An 18186-nucleotide genomic window follows, 5' to 3' on the forward strand; every position below is an offset into this window, starting at 1 on the left:
CAAATAGAATATAATTAGGCTTGAACGATATTCTTATATACAAAGATCAGTTTCCAACCGAATTAATTTATACTATTTAAGAGAAAACTAGGATGCAAATCATACTTGATGTTGGACATCCTTTGTAACAAATCATCATTTAATATACATATTTCATAAAGTTCAATAACTAAGTAAACAACGTGTTTGGGCAAAATTGTCAAGTTCCACAACTAACACTTCATTAATTGAGTCTACCAATAAAGTTGGAAGCATAGCATTGCATTTGACTTCTACACTTTATGAAAATTGAAATGTATATATATTGCACACAAAAGTGTTTCTTACCGATGCGAATACCAAAAGCGAATGTTCGCTCACCCTAAAAGTTAGTAAAACAAATTTTTAATCAAGCGAATGTGTGACGAAAATAGAAAGCAATTTAATATTTGCCCAACTAGGAATCAGTTTAATCGTACCACTTACTATGCAACATGTAGTACATTAAAAAGGTTTTTTTATCTTAAAACAAGGTATGTACATCCAACTTAATAAAATAAAACTTAAATATTGACAATTAACAAAATCTCATAAAAAAGAGTATTAAATATCAAATGTATTTTAAAGAATGTATGTGCTTGTAAATTGTGGCAATGTACGGTCAACATAAAAGAACACCAATATTATTAGTATATTTTGTAGGTGCAACAAGTATCAAATAAAAAATTATCATTGCAGAAAAAAACAATACAATACGAGGAACTAAGTCACTAGTAACTACAATGTAAGAAGTTGTAATCTATATATCCCCATAAAAAGGTACAATTACATAAAAGAACAACACAAGAAGACGAGAGAAGTCACTACAATGTAAGAAGCCTTAATCTATAATGTAATATATCCCCATGGACATCCTAGAAGTTTCCTATCATGGTCACTCAAAAGAATGTATGCATCTCTTTCAAAGCATATGGTGAGATGGATAGATAAATAGACAGCTTTTATGAACATCCTTAGAGGTAAAATATGACCTATGAGACAAAATTGAAACATTTTCAAGCACTTCATGGAGTTCAAGAATTTTAGTCAAGAAAATGTGTCGATTGTGATATAGAGAAAATGTGTAGGAATAGATCATGATTGAAAATTTGAGGAAAGCAAGCTCAAATGTGGTTGAAAGTGGGGCATTCAGTATAAGCGAATACCAAATATAATTTTGAAGTTATGATATATTGGCATTGTAACGAAAATCATTGGTTGATGTTTCATATGAGGCATCATGAAGAAAGTAATGCATCTTTGTGGTGCGCCTAGGTGTGTTAGACTAAGCATAATTCTTAACCTCAAGTGAAATCATGCCTCATGACTACCATCTACTCTATAGTTGGTGGGACCAAACAAATGTTCAGCTATTGTTGATGACACAAGCAAGAGTGGCTATCAATCACTCTTACATTAATGATATACGTGAACCTCACCTCACTCTCTTACAAAATTAACTTGATTTAGAAGCACATAAACTTAACCAACTACTAAAATGACACTCCCAAACATATAAAAGGAGAAGTAAATCTAATTAGAAAATGGGCAGACACATACCATTAATCAATATTGGTGCAAATACAAGATTTTTCTGAGGCTTAGAGTTAAGCACTTAGCATTAATCAATGAGAGAAGTGAGAGATGGAGAAGCTATAGATTAGATAACTAACATTAAAAAGCAAGAAGAGACAAAAAGTTGGCTTTCTGCATCCTTCACATTTACATTTGCGTGGCGTGGATGTTGTTGTTGAAGGAAGATAAGAGGCTTTGGGAGATGGAGGGGCCCATTGTTGGTGGGAAATGTTGATTGATTGTGAAAACGCTTCTTTGATTAGGATGGTGACCTTGAAATTTGGATTGAGGTTCCTAAAGAACCACATGTGTGTGACATCAACATTGCACTTTTATAGTCTTCTACATTCAAAGATGACTAAAGGATAGGAAATCTAGAACTAACCATAATCTGAAAGTCATTTTTGGTAAGGCAAGGGCTTGGTGGTTGCACATTTATGGAGATTGAAACATTTTCTCTGGGTTGGGTCTTCATTGATGTCAAAGGAGAGTTCTATGAAAGGTTATTCGTGCTTATGGAACCATCAATGTTGAAGAAAGATAGAGTTCATCCAAGGAAGCTCGATTAGCATGGATCTGATGAGGGTGTGGGTTTAGATGTTAGGGTTAGGATATAATGCATTCATGACTATGACGATCTTTGTATTGGTTGGGCAAGTATGATAACATCACTAGTTAATGGAGGTATTGGAGCTCCTAGTTTGTTGTCACAATCATTCCTCATATTATTACTAACATTGTTCTTGTTATTGTCATCATCTTCCGTTGTCTCGATTATTATTATTTGTTCTTGTGGTGATGTCAGCAAGCTTCACATTTTTGGAGTAGCTTCCTCAAAAGTGATGTGTGTATGATTTGATATTGGGTGATGTTATATTTACAAAGCTTTATGTTGTCGACATCATGAATGTGATTGGCTATTTCAAATTGTTGTTTTGCCATTTTTAGTTTGTTGAGTTTAATCATCTACATCGTCATTTTTTGTAATTATGAATTCATCACAAAATTTATATTAATTGAACTATTTTTGTTACATTTCTTCATCTTTTCTAATTATGTTTCCGAGTTTTCCTTTCCAACGCCAACTCTTGTGCCACATATAGCATAGAAGTTCATAAAACTATTCAAACTCGTTCACAAATGATCTGGTGCACATATTCGACGAGCCGAGCAAAATTATACATTAAAGAGAAAATTACAAGGAATTTGTCTTGAGCACAAGAGAGAACCTACAAGTGTATTCATGGAAAACAAGGGAGAGAGGATATCAAAATATCATTGCATACAATCATTCCTCGACGAAGCCATCTTCCTTGGTTCGGGTCCCTGATGGACCTGCTCAAGTAACACAAGCGTGTACATGTGTTAACATGCATTTACATTTCTTGACCCAACAAACCCTACAAATTGCAACCGCACATATTGCACATATTCACGCAACCCTTACAGTTAGTGGAATCTTTTTGAATTTCATTGTTGATCTCTTTAGGTGTCATTCTCATTATGATAGACCAATATACTAAGAAGACACATTTTCTTCTATGCATGAAGACTATCCAAATCTAAGAAACAATAGATTTTGTTTGTGCGCAAAATGTTTAGGCATCATGGTCTTCCAAATGACATCAACAATGATTGAGGTTCAAAATTCGTCTCTAAATTTTGAGAACAATTGCTTGAGCTACTCCAAATTGTATGCAAAACCTCTTCGAGCTATGACCTCGATACTGATAGTCAAACATTGCAGACCATGTCTTGGTGGTTCATATGTAATCTTTGATCAGATCAATGAATCTGCATTTTCATATACATATTGATCATAGTCAAACTTTCTCCTCATATACATATTCATCTAGTGTTCCATGTGTCTCGTTTTTAGAGTTTTACGATTTAATCTCTATTGTAGATTGTGTTGTTCCTCCACCCTATTTGGGATCTTGTGGACGCTCTATGTAAGGTGGAAACCATTTTGGAGATTGGACTTCAAGTTTATGAATGACAAGTTATATCATTTGGTTAATTGGTTGAGTTACTCACCTAATGATTGAACTTGGGAGCCTATAAGAAATCTTGCTAATGCCAAAGAACTTTGATATCCCAATAGAACAAGTCCTAGTTTGTGTATTGCGATTCATGGAACTCATGGTCAAAGGAAGGGATTAGTTTCATGAGCATATATACAAAATATTTTCATTATCGTGGAGATTTGAACTTATGAATTCATTGAAAAAAAGCCGTAAACTAAGATACCAACTAAATGCATCATATTATACATGACATTGATTTCATAAATAGTTTAGAACATAACAATAATATTATGAAATGTCACTACCTTGCACATGTTAATGTATTACCTCCAAATGGAAGGCTTGCATGAATGCCAAATGGCGATCATGCATTCGTGAGTGGACAATCATGCATGTGTCCAACTATGGTACATACACAACTCCCTAGTATTGATGATGCATTATGGTTCATCGCCAGTCTTGGGCGTACTCTTGTACTCTTGTTCTTTTTGTTATTACACTTAACATTTTATCTTATTTACCTCTTCTTTTCTTATTCTATTCCTCAATATAGTTATCTTATCATCATGACCCATCCACTTGTGTTATCGATTATTTACATGAACATCACGTAATGATGCATTAGGGCTTAAGAGAAGAAAACTTGGGTTCAAAAGATAGTATATTGATTGGGGCATGTTCATGGGATACTAATAGGCTTACTTTTGATAGTAGCATGTTTCAATTGCTTGTTGACGATATACAATTGATGAGCTTGTCCTTATCTCATTTCCTTCGAAATCGTGGTGAAAGTTTTGCAAATTAAATGAAAAAGATACATTGGTTTATAGATATTCTAACTATTAAAGCAAAAATGAATTCAAGTGTATAAATACTTTAAATGAATTATGGCAGTGTGGGAACCTCAGCTCTCCTAATTGTGTAGTGTGTCCAACTGTAGTAGAATCAATACGACACGCTGTCGTAGTGTAGGTTGCACACTATGTGGAAATTATATTTTTGTCCCTCCGGATAGAGAATGGAGTGCTCGGTGAGAACCGGAAGAAAACGGCATACCGGCAAGGAGGAAAACGGCATACCGGCAAGGAAGAAAACGGCATACCGGCAAGGAAGAGCCGGATAAAGAGACATAAATGTAAAAAAAAAGAAATACTCACTACTGCGCAGGGCGTGATTCGAACTCTACACCTCCACGTTGACAAACCCCAACCTTACCATTACATTAACTTATCTTAAGTATTTTAAATATAGATTTAATACCTATAAGACCTTTATTTATGCATACCTTTATTAAAAGGTAAATCGTGTATTTTTTTTAATATATGAAAAAGAATACGAGACACTAAAAATAACTCATGCACATCTAGCGTGCATGAGCCCTATACTTAGGAAATAAAAAAGCATCACATGCACATTTAGTGGACATGAACACTTTTTGTAAAAAAAGCATGAAGCCATGCTTAGCTCTTCCTTCCTTATATAAGGAGGAGAGAAATATATAAAGGGTTGTTGATTATTTGGATTAAGTATTAATCAATACAAAAATTATTTGTGGGATTCACGATTTATACATCTACTTCTCTCTTAACACCCTAAGTACCAATTAATATAGTATACTCGTGTGATTCACGAGTTTCTTATCTTTCTCTTTGCTATTTACTCATAATTAATCTCTATCTCACGAACTTCTTTCTCCTAGTCCAAGACCTCTGTGGTTCCCACCCGACTCACGCAACGATTCGGAGCCGAAAGGCACGACACAGTTGGTGAACCCGACGTGAAGACGGGTGGCAAGGAGATGGAGGCTCAACAAGCTAACAATATGATGGCGATGTTCGAACGGATGCTTCAAGAACAACGCACGATGTCGGAGATTTCGGCATCAGTAGAGCGGCTCGTGCAACGCAACGGGCAATTTAATGGTAAGGATGTGTCGCGATATTTGCAGGACTACAAGGCGGAGATGCTCCGGTGCCGGGCTTCGGAAGGACTGCAAGTGACATCCTTTAACCGGGTGGCGACCGACGGGCTTCAAGGGAGTATCCACGGGTTGCAACAACAAAATCCGACGTGGGAAGCATTCGAAGAGGCGTTAAAGACCACGTTTGCCATCGAGGACTCCTCCAAGGCAACGCAGAGGGGATTCGAGGATTGGGTGGAAACGTCAGGTAAGGGGCTGAAGGTCCTCGAAGTGTTTTCGACATTCGAAAGTCGGTTCGGGAGGTTGTCCGCGAGAGATCAAACTATTCTTGCACCGGACAAAGTCATCATGTTTTTGCGAGCTGTGGACGTCCGGGACCGGAAAGATCTCGGAGTGCTTCTTGAGGACACGACCACCGAAAGCGGCCTCACTGAAACATGGGAAAGCGTGCCGGATATCGTCGCGCGGTACACGAAGAGGGGGCAATGGCTTGCCAACGAAGAAAAGAGGGTTTCGGAACCGATTCCGAAACCGAGAACGGGACTGGAAGACCATCAACCGAGGGCTCGGGAGATTACGGCCGAGAAGGGAGTCGACGCGTCTACGGTGGAGCAGCTGCTGAAGGAGATGGAGAATCTAAAGATCACGATGGTGAAGAAGTCGGATGACCGCCCCACAAGCTCCAAATATACGGATCGACGGTGCATATGGTGCGATAGCGCCGAACACGATCAGAGGGATTGCGACGACCATAAGGAGGCGCTACGACGGGATCTCATCTACTACGAGGGAAACCGGATTCATTCGATGGACTCTCGGAAGCCACTCCGACCGAACTTCCGGAAAGGCGGCATGAAGAAGGTGCTCGAGGAGGAGTTAGCGGCAAGAAGCAACTATGCGACAACCGCGGGAATATGTGTCGGGGAGTCATCGGGAGCGAAGGCGTCTTTCTGGCCGGAGGTGCTAGGAAACACCGAGAAAACCGACTCCAACGATATCCGAAACACCGCGGAAGGCGTCCGGGAAGCTACGGGATGGGAATGCCCTGTCGATAAGAATAGCATATACGCCCTGTGTCAATTACATGAGGTGTATGTGGACGAGAAACGACGGCGCACGGAGGATGCCGCCAGACCATCGAAGATAACGGAAAGCTGGAACTCCGGAGGTAAGGGAAAAGAAAAGGCGACTCCGGCATTCAAGCTCGCCTCGGACATAGAACAACAAACCGACTTGAAAAGAGTGTTCGAGGAAAGAATCTTGGATAGCCGGGTAGATTTTTCGCTGCGGGAACTACTCGGAATAGCGAAGAAGGAGTTTCACGATCTTCTCGTGGATCTCGTGAAAAGGAAGAGACAAAGTACGGAGGAAAATGCTCCAAGGGTGAATGCAAATACCGTTTCAATGAACGACACCGAAGTGGAAGGCGAAATTCCGAACTCCCACTATACAAGGCCACACTGGGCACGTGCGACTACGGAGACTCCGGTCCGAATCGGCAACATCAAAGAACCCGTGCTAGCATTGATTGATCACGGATCGGAGATCAACTTGATGTCCAAGGAGTTCTACCGAAAGGGGAAGTGGCCTATAAATACCAACCATGGATGGAAGATTCGGGCAGCCACGAAAACGACAGAAGACCTATTTGCGGCTTGTCCGGATGTGACGGTAAAGATCGGGGATGTCGAAATTGACCAAAATTTCTTTGTGCAGGATGAGGTTTCACATTCTGTCATCCTCGGCCAACCCTTTATCACGGCTTCACGGATGGAGACGAAGGTGCTCGATAGTGGTGCGGCTTTTGCGCGAATTCGGAGCCAAAACGGAGGTAAATCCGTCCAATTCCTAACGGTGCCGGCAAATCACGAAAGGAACAAGAGGGAACTCTTGTCCCAAGTGAGAATGGATTTTTAAAGCGGACTGTTGCGGAGTGGGGAAGTGATAGTCCGAGAAGCCCTGATACCCCACACAGGAAGAAAACTCTCGGAGCAAAACAAGTACGAATCGGCCCGGATGGGGCATCTACGTACACGGCCGTAACCGGAGGAATGAAGAAACAATACCGACAAGTGGAGGATAAGTTACGGTCGGCATCAATAATAAAAGAAGACGAAGAAATCGTGGGAGTGATCGAGGAAGTGTTCTATGGGGATACACTACAATGGCTTGAAGAGCTTGCGGAAGATAAAAGCCAAGGGAACCGGGTAGTCCCGGTGGAATCGGTCGAGATGTACGAGATCGTTGCGAAAATGGGGCCGGATGCGCTCCGCAAAGAAGAAGCAATGGTAAGTACGAAATACAAGACCGTGGAGAAGAAGGTGAAACCAGCCGCGGGACCACTACCCGCCGATAGCGAACAAAAGAAGAAAGAAGTCTCGGGAGATCCGACACTTCGGAAGTCCGTGGATATCGGACATGCCTTCACAGATGAGACCCGGAAGAAACTTCAGATCGGTGGAGGTGGGTTCCTCTTACAAGAAGAAGAAAAACGGTTTCGAGAGATGTTGGAGCAACATGGCAAAGCATTCGCGTTCACATCGAGGGAGATCGGATGCATTGATCCAAAGATAGTGGAGCCGATGGTGATTTTCACGATTGATCATGTACCGTGGAACCTGAAGCCGATTCCGGTGCCACGGGCGCATATTCCGAAAGTCATCGACTTGCTCAAGGAGAAGGTGGCGATGGGGATTCTAGAGCCATCAAGTGCTCCGTACTCAAATCGATGGTTTATGGTTCCGAAGAAGAATGGGTCACTCCGATTCATCCAAGACTTGCAACCGGTGAACAAGGTCACGATCCGGAACTCGGGAGTCGGTCCGATAGTGGACGAATTCGCGGAAGCTTTTGCCGGACGTGCGATATACTCCATCGGGGACCTATACTCGGGGTATGACCAATTCCAACTAGCCGTGGAGAGCTGAGACATCACTACCATGCGGACACCGATAGGACTAGTTCGAATGTGCACACTACCACAAGGAGCGACAAACTCGGTTGCACATATGATGAACGCGATGAACAAGGTGCTTCGAGATTGCATCCCGGAGATAACGATGCCGTTTCTAGATGACATTCCGATGAAAGGATGCGCGGTGGAAGAAAAAGATGAGACTATGGATGATCGGGGATGCCGAAAGTTCGTGGTCGACCATATTCATGATTGCGAGAAAGTGTTGCGAAAGCTAGAAGATGTGCACCTAACACTTTCCGGGGAGAAATCGGCATTCGGGCAAGAAGAAATATTGGTGGTCGGACATCTATGTGGACCCTACGGCCGAAGACCGTCACCAACAAAGATCGATGCGATTCAAGCTATGAAGGAAGTATGTGAGTCAACATCGGAAGTCCGAAGGTTTCTGGGTTCGTGTGCATTCTATCACATATGGATTCCGCACTATGCACATATAGCGGACCCGCTCTATCACTTGTTGCGGAAAGGTAAGAAATTCGAGTGGAAACCGGAACACACTAAAGCCATGAGGAAGCTCAAGAAGACACTATGGAGGGCGGAATCACTTAAGAAGCCAAGCTACGAGCGGCCAATCATAGTAACGGTTGATACAAGTCCAACCCGTATCGGGTGGGTCATCAATCAAGCCGACTCAGATGGTTCGCGGTATCCGATCCGATTTGGAGCAAAGGTCCTCAACGAAAGGCAACGCGGATATGCACAAGTCAAAAGAGAATTGTGGGGAGTCGTGTCGGCGATAAAATCGGATCGAGATTATTTGATCGGAGCTGAAGTGGTGATCGAGACGGATTGTCTTCCGATACTCGGGATGATGCGGTGTTGTACGATACCGGATGTGGCTATGCTAAGGTGGATTGCATATGTCAAGTCACTTAATCCGGAGGTTCGACACATCTCGGGGAAGGACAACGCGGTAGCGGACATGTTATCGAGGGCGCGGTTTGAAGACGACATAACCGAATCAGATAATGAAGAAGTTTTCGAAGACTACTTCACGTCAGAACACATATGCCGAGTGAACGTGATCCGAGAATTCCGGGAAGAAGAATACGAGGGGGAAACCTTGATGATCGGGAAGATGCTACAAGAGGTCGAGGATTCAACCAATGATAAAGAAAGGAGAGCCGAGATCCGAAGGAAGAAGAGGCAAGTCCAAAAGTTCTTCTTGGAAAACGGTTTAATATGGAGGACGCCGAAAAGACCGGATGGGATACCACTTCGAGTAGTCGGGACGAAAGAGCAACGAAACCGGATAATGTCCGAGTTCCACGAATCCGATTGGGCTGGACATCGAGGAACATGGGCAACTTTTGTAAAAATCAAGCAAAGATATTGGTGGAAGAACATGTATAAAGATGTCGCGGAGTTCACAGAAAGCTGCGAGAAATGTCAAGTCTACTCCGGGGTCTGACACCGAGATGAGCTGCATCCGACATTCTCACCGACAATCAACTTCAAGTGGATGGCCGACATTGTAGCTATGCCGACCGGGATTGGACAAAAGAAATACTTGGTGTTAGCTCGAGAAGATCTCACAAACCAAGTTGAAGGTCGAGCGCTTCGGAGGAAAACGTGTGCCGCGGTGTGCCAATTTCTTTTGGAAGAAGTGTTTTGTAGGTACGGCTGCGTAGGACAAGTGATTGCGGACCGGGGAGAACTCGACTCGGACAAAGCTAGGGGATTCTTCGCCAAACATGGAGTTCGGTTAACGTTGACAACGGCCTACAATCCGGAGGCCAACGGGAAGATCGAACGAGGACATAGTCCGATCGTGAAAGCACTTGCGAAGGCATGCGACGGAAGGGTGAAGGATTGGCCACAAATGCTTCCGTATGCACTATGGGCGGATCGGACGACGCATAGCTCCGTGACCGGTTACATGCCGGCAGAACTCATGACCGGACAAGCACCGGTAATGCCAACGGAAACCGCAATCGCGACATGGACAATACTACCGTGGAAGGAAGAGATGAGCCGGGAAGAACTACTAGCGGTCCGGATACGACAACTGGAGGGAAGACCGAAAGATGTAGCGGAAGCGTCACGCCGACAACAAGAAGCACGGTTCCGGACCAAAAGCCGGTTCGACACAAAGCACCAACTACGACCGAGGAGGATTGAAGAAGGAGATTGGGTGATCGTCTATGATAGTAGCTTGGACCATCAACATATAACGATGCGGAAATTCGCGAAAAGGTGGTTCGGGCCGTACGAGGTTCGGAAGGTCTTCGACAACGGGACGTACCGACTGTCCGAGTTGGATGGAACAATACTACGAGTGCCTATAGCCGGGAAGCGGGTGAAGATTTTCAAGAGGCGGACCGACGACAAACCTTATGTGATCCAAGTCGAGGCCGACAACGAGGAGCAATCGGACGAAGACCACAATGATGCGGGAAGCGAAGAAAGTGGATTACAACTCATAGTCGACATAAGGGGAGAATCGGAGGAAGCTTCGGATGAAGACGGATACGAAGAATCAAGAACTTCGGCACATACTGGAGGATGTGTGGGTTTGGAGGGGGCGAGTGTCGTAGTGTAGGTTGCACACTATGTGGAAATTATATTTTTGTCCCTCCGGATAGAGAATGGAGTGCTCGGTGAGAACCGGAAGAAAACGGCATACCGGCAAGGAAGAACCGGATAAAGAGACATAAATGTAAAAAAAAGGAAATACTCACTACTGCGCAAGGCGTGATTCAAACTCTACACCTCCACGTTGACAAACCCCAACCTTACCATTACATTAACTTATCTTAAGTGTTTTAAATATAGATTTAATACCTATAAGACCTTTATTTATGCATACCTTTATTAAAAGGTAAATCGTGTATTTTTTTTAATATATGAAAAAGAATACGAGACACTAAAAATAACTCATGCACATCTAGCGTGCATGAGCCCTATACTTAGGAAATAAAAAAGCATCACATGCACATTTAGTGGACATGAACACTTTTTGTAAAAAAAGCATGAAGCCATGCTTAGCTCTTCCTTCCTTATATAAGGAGGAGAGAAATATATAAAGGGTTGTTGATTATTTGGATTAAGTATTAATCAATACAAAAATTATTTGTGGGATTCACGATTTATACATCTACTTCTCTCTTAACACCTTAAGTACCAATTAATATAGTATACTCGTGTGATTCACGAGTTTCTTATCTTTCTCTTTGCTATTTACTCATAATTAATCTCTATCTCACGAACTTCTTTCTCCTAGTCCAAGACCTCTGTGGTTCCCACCCGACTCACGCAACGATCCGGAGCCGAAAGGCACGACAACGCTCTATGGGACTGCCTAGAGTCCCATCGAATATGACGGGGGGTTGGCCGCTTATTGCAATTATGCCAGGTGCAAGGCTCAATCAAGTGGGGGAATGTATGTTGGCTATCATGGCAGGCCCTAGTTGACAAATATGAGAATTAGGAAGAGGGGATGACTTTGGCTATAAAAGCACAAGAGGTTTTTTTCTCCACCATCGACAATGTCCACTCAACTCCTATCAATGCCAAATCTCAAGTTGTGTTGGAATTGGTCAGCCCAATAACTCTTTGGATTCTATGGAAACAACGGTGTAGATGGTTCTTCTCCAACCAAACCGTGCAACCAATAGTGTTAATGCAAGAGATATGGAGTGAAGTGGTAGTCACTCTAAAGAACCAATATGATGGCCTCAAGGGTGACTCCGATGGAGTTGAAAGACAACGACTAGCCTTCATCCAACAATGGTCGTCCTCCCCCTTTATTGAGCCCATGGGGGTCCACATAAGATGGACCTCTCGTGTCCCTACAAGGATTTGTATATACTAATCTCATCTGTAAAATTTTATAACTAATGGAAGGAGTTTTTTTTGGAAAGAAAAAAAAACTTTAAATGAATTATTGGAATGACGTGGGAGACTACACATAAACAAACCATGGAAATATCAAGACATGAATGATACATTTGTCGTAGTTGTCTTATTGAACGTGTTTCATGCAAAATCCTATCCATTGCATTCAATATAGAGATAAACTCTAAGAGGTTGGACCATCATTGAATTAATTGAGTTAACTTCATAAGCATGAGGTGTGAACATTCTTAAAGTGAATGGTGTTTTAATGACGACTTTTGGTCCATAGTAAGAAACTTTGTATCCTAATTAAAGATGGATCTACTATTAGATTACTAATCTTAATGTACCATCATATATTTATTAAATATTGAATCAAATATTTGGCTACCATCAAGAGAACAAAATACTTGGAAACATTTTATTCTAAATTTAGAAATTTGAAATCATAACCTAAAAGGTCATTTTGAATCAATCTTAGAGAGCATGGTAAATGTTAAGACTTTAGAATTGAAGTACTTGTTTATAATCCACCGTCTCAATCTTGTGCGATAGTTGTTTCTTGATTTCTTCCTAAAACATGAATGAGTTTCCAAAAACAATGAATTTTGTTTTGGCATTTCATAAAGTAATGGTTGATAGGCTCTCATATGGCTCATCAACACTTTCATAGAGAGCAAGTCTCATGTTTATGCCTAGTTTAAAAGGTTATTATAAAATGTGATATATGAGTAGAAGAGAAGCTTTTAAAATTACCTATTGTATAAAGGTTACCCACACTTGGTAAAACAAAGTCTACTTTTTTATTATTTTACTTTAAAACTTATCAAGCTTAGATGCCACGCATACACACACACACACACACACACACACACTCTCTCTCTCTCTCTCTCTCTCTCTCTCTCAGTTGGGGTGACTAGAAGCTATGGTTGGGGTACCTTTTACATTGGGACCACAGACCACATCCACATCGAAACCTTTTGACCTCCCGCTTCTTTTCGAGAGACTTGGATGGAAATGAAACTAGGCCTAGTATAAAGCTATTTCATTGTAGAACATGTTTTTTATTTTACTAGAACTATTTAGATTATGCTCTATTTTTATTTTTACTTTCGATGAATGGGTAAATATCCCAAATTTGTTGTAAACCGATTGTCTCATGGCCTTAGAAGAGGTTAATATATCTTTCTTTCTCTCTCTCTCCATCTCTCTCTCTATATATATACGTATGTATGTATGTATATATATGTATGTATGTATGTATTTATGCAGCTATATATTTTATTCCTTTCGTGCATATGTATATAAAACAAAACGAAAATACAAAAACTCTTTGTCCTTACTACAATGGTGAGAATCTTACGGCACGAAAAACCCTATAAAGTATTGTAAGACTAAGCGATATAAAGGAAAATCTTATGAGGAAAAACTACCCACAAAACTTAGTTGCAAAGAACTCCCAAATCAATTTTCCTTCTAGCCAAAAGATCTATTGTGACGGTACTCCATGATAATCGCACAATTATATATTCAAGACATCAACTAGTTATAGAGCATTGTCAAATCAATTCACATGCAAGACATAGTAAAATGTATGATCCTTATAAATAACATATGGCAATACCAACGAAACAAGACATTACATTTGTAACGATACATTAAGAACAAATGTGAAGATGTTTTTCTTTACTACTCGACCATGTTTCCATTTGGCATCTCATGATGTTGATTTCTGATGTGATTCCGATGTACTAGTGAGTACCAAGGATATCCTCGTGATCATTATTATTGTATACGCATTGAAGAGACATGATAAAGTATTCGAATCATTGTAATTTGTAAGCATAGGTTTGTCGACATTGCCTTTTGCTTCCTAACATTATTTTGTAGGTTATGTATTGTTTTTCCACCGACATGTTTCCAATTTGAATTAAAATCTTTAATGTTAAAGAAACATACTCCACGGGTGCAAACAGTGGATGGACAATGCATTTCAATTTAACCCAAGGCACTGAGTTTTACAAGGCTAGAAGGCTACACAACTCCCTTGACTACATAGCATTTATGGTTTTAGCTACTTCAACTAAGCGTCCTCATAGGTGAGACAATAGTACACTTAGTTACATTCTTCTACAGAGACACTCGAGCATCATTCTTCTACAGAGACACTCGAGCATCATGGCCTTCGCTAAGTGTATGTAAGAGAGTGTGAAATGGTGGCCTCTCATTAAGTGAATGTAATAAATAGAATGCAATCTCTAGATTTCTTGGTAGCCGTTAATGGTGGGGCCAAAAACTGTGGTGTGTGTTTCTCTCATATACATACAGACATACACTTATACACACACATACATACATACATGCACACACATATACACATATACATACATACATACATACACACACACATACATACATACACATATACATAAATACATACATACACACACACACACATACATACATACACACACACACACACATACATACACAAACACATACATACATACATACACACACACACACATACATACATACATACATACATACATACATACATACATACATACATACATACATACACACACATATACACATATACATACATACATACATACATACAACCATGCATATGTTCCCGGCGCCATCTGTGAGTGATTGTATGTGTTTACATATTTTATAGAGGAGATAAATCCAGAGAGGAATTCCAGAGGGACATTGAACAACGTCTGCATCAGCTCAGTAATCATCAATCCATCTCAGCGTTTTTTAATCATGGCCGCTTACAACACGACGAGTGCCAAGAAATCGGATGATCAATCTGTGATGAAGCAATCCTCTGCTCCTAATCACAAGCATGTTCTCTCGGAAAGCAAGAAGCAGAACACTTGTGCTTGCTTGATCAATAATCACACTATTAACCCTAATCCCGCAAATCATGTAACCCTCTTCAAAGCTCAGAAGAATCTTGAATCGGACTCATGTAATAACAATCCCTCTCAGATCAATCACCATGGTTCCTCCGTTTCTACTTCTAGTGATACCAGATCAAATGTCACGGGGTTTCCTGCAGGAAGGTTAGTGATGGTGATATTCTCTTCTCCCTGTCTTCTGTGTTTATAATGTTTTAGCCTTTAGGTAGAGATGAACTGAGTTTTTCGCTATTTTCACCGGAATGCCCCTGAGTTTTTGTTATTCTCCCAAATGCCCCTCGGGGGTTTATGTAGAAATTCATATGATGGTCCAACTCATCTCCCCTAATGCTTTATCTTTTTGGGGGTTGAGGAAAGTGTGTGTATGTCTAAGGGCATTTGGGGAGATAATGAAAACTCCCCGAGGGATTAACCGAAGGGCATTCGGGGAATTGTCTAGACACATTCCCAGAGATGCCTACAACAACTTCGTCGTTAATCAATTTTCATGGAACTTTATAATGGAATTGATGGACTCTCTTCTATTGATGTGTTGATGGTAGTAGGTACAATAGCCCTACAGATAGCCTCATCTCACCCGTCTCCAAAGGATTGCTCAGAAGAGGCAAGGCTAGAGCTTATCATTATTTGAGGAGCTCACCTCATGAGCCCCTATCACATGTCTCATTGGTTCCACCCAAGGTACCTACATAACAACATTCTTCTCCATTAGATGAGGACAAAGTTCAATAGATTTGCTAACAAATTTCCTGTTCCTTGTGTGCATGGGCAGGTATTGGACCATTCCTATGACATTTGACAAAGCCTGATGTTTTGGTCTCAATTTGTCTATACAAAGTTTGGCTATTCCATAGCTACAACTACAAGTAGTACTACTACTAGAATATACTAAAAATGATTCCATGCCTAAATATATACCACTCCTTTGGAACCATCAATCAATGATGGTTTTTTGTCTTTCTTCCTTTAAGGGAAAGGACCTTCTTAAAACCACCAAACATGGTTCCTGTTTTTTGTAAGAAGTATTTTTTGTATAGAAATTGAGATGTTTGGAACTCTTTTTCTCTGGTGTAAATGCTGAAAAATGTGTGATTTAAAGTTTCCTACTCCCCCATGGCTTCTTACTTTTACTTAGGTCACCATAACAATCAATTTGGCAAATGTGGTTAGCTCACCATACCAATCAATTTGGCAAATGTGGAAAAATCAATTGCCCTTGCACTGCTCTATAAAGCAATCTATAGTGCTAAGTTTTAGATTGTTAATTATTGCTTAAGAAATCCCTTCTAGGTATCATTCTAGGTGGATATGTTAACAATCTACACTAAACTTGAGCAGGATGACATTGATGATACCTTTTTTTGACTTTGTAACCATACCACGAGCCTTGAGTCATGTATGTGAAAACTCTCTTTTTTAACACTTATAAAACAAGTAACATGTCATGTTAACATGTACTTTAAAAAACTCATAATGTGTATAATTGTATTATTACATGCTCAAGTTTTACATAAAAAGAGAGATCTTACTATAGACCTTTGAACACACGGGATATAATTGGGAGATGTTAGAATAGACCATTAAACCCACGTGATGTAATTTGGGGATCTTAGCATAGACCTTTGAACACACGTGAGATAAGGGAGATCTTAAAGTAGACCTTGAAAAACCTAGTTTGTAGGTAGCTAGCTAAATTAAAGAGAATCACATCACACCCAATAGCGACATACACATATTCATTCCCTTGTGGTATCTACCATGTTTCTAACAATGAGTAAACATTAACAATGAACTATTAGAAGAACCCCTAAATCCTAATATGTTAGGACACCATACACAAGACTCAATCTCAATGAGATCAAAACATTTTGTGGACCATGAGACTTCTCAATTATAGTCCCTTATGTAAAGTTGCAATCCATATCTTTAATGTGGCTATAGAGATAGCAACCTTGATCATTTGGAAGTATGCATGTTTTTTCGAATATTGAACTTGACTTATAATCAAGACAATATTGCGCATGTCCAAATGGAAGCATATGTAAATAAATGCTTACTTTAAGCTTTCAAATGTTAGATCTTTTCCTCTTTAAGTTAGTGTAAATTATTGGTTCTATGTCGGCTGTGTAAGGGGCAACACAATCTTTCATTATTTCATGATTTACTTGTAGTAAAGATTCGTACATCCCAATAAACATTATGCATTACAAAAATGTGGTATCTACTAACCTAGAAACAGTTCAAACAATGTTGGAACCATACCCACATGTGATGAGATTCCATATCCCAAAAAATCCACTTGGTTGCAATAAAAACTACATTTTTCTTGTTTGGCATAGATATTAGAGACCATATTCCCACAATCGTCAAAGAACTTGATGAATATGGCCATTGTGTCACCTAGTTATATTATGATGATAATGCCTAAAAATCCCAAAAATATTATTTTCCATAGAGCAACAAAAATGGCCATATTGAGTGTGGAAACAATATTTCATTGGTATCCTAGAAGAATCCAAACATAAAGAAGAATTTATGACTCATGAAGTATTTCACTACACACATAAGATATTCCAAGAGGGTTAAAATCAATGGGGAGCATATATGTTTTTTTCAATGACTTTGTTCAATCCTTGATAATCCACATGAATAAAGAGAATTGTTTTTCTTCTTAGCAAAGAAAATGGGTGCACCACCAACGGCTCTTGTTTTTTAGATAAATCTATTCATCAATTTCTCATCAATATGTTCTTGAATATATTGCAGCTTCAATGGTGACAAATGATTAATTTCCCCTTGGTGGATCTGGTTAGGAATGTAGATCAATTGGACAATAATAAGGTTGATGTTTAAGCTTTAAATTGGCGTTCCCCCAATCAAACAACTTTATGAGCTCAA

The 18186-nt window shown here is 40.2% G+C and overlaps 1 protein-coding gene across 1 annotated transcript; it reads left to right on the forward strand.

The window, feature by feature from the left end:
• Positions 1-14788: 14788 nt before the first annotated feature.
• On the forward strand, positions 14789-16345 carry LOC147861443 (uncharacterized). The gene is made up of 3 exons (XM_087322637.1): positions 14789-15432; positions 15834-15969; positions 16061-16345. The coding sequence occupies exons 1-3, from the start codon at positions 15131-15133 to the stop codon at positions 16085-16087; spliced, it is 465 nt and encodes a 154-aa protein (XP_087178763.1). The 5' UTR covers positions 14789-15130; the 3' UTR covers positions 16088-16345.
• The last annotated feature ends 1841 nt before the right edge of the window (positions 16346-18186 follow it).

Source organism: Azolla caroliniana, unplaced genomic scaffold (assembly GCF_043228905.1).
Source record: "Azolla caroliniana isolate FFs.n. ecotype wild unplaced genomic scaffold, voAzoCaro1.0.p SCAF_7, whole genome shotgun sequence".
NCBI lineage: Eukaryota > Viridiplantae > Streptophyta > Polypodiopsida > Salviniales > Salviniaceae > Azolla > Azolla caroliniana.

Coding starts and splice junctions, on each gene's coding strand:
- LOC147861443 (XM_087322637.1), top strand. CDS start 15,131: ATGGCCGCTTACAACACGACGAGTGCCAAGAAATCGGATGATCAATCT. Junction 15,433..15,833: donor ACGGGGTTTCCTGCAGGAAG/GTTAGTGATGGT, acceptor TGATGGTAGTAG/GTACAATAGCCCTACAGATA. Junction 15,970..16,060: donor TCTCATTGGTTCCACCCAAG/GTACCTACATAA, acceptor GTGCATGGGCAG/GTATTGGACCATTCCTATGA.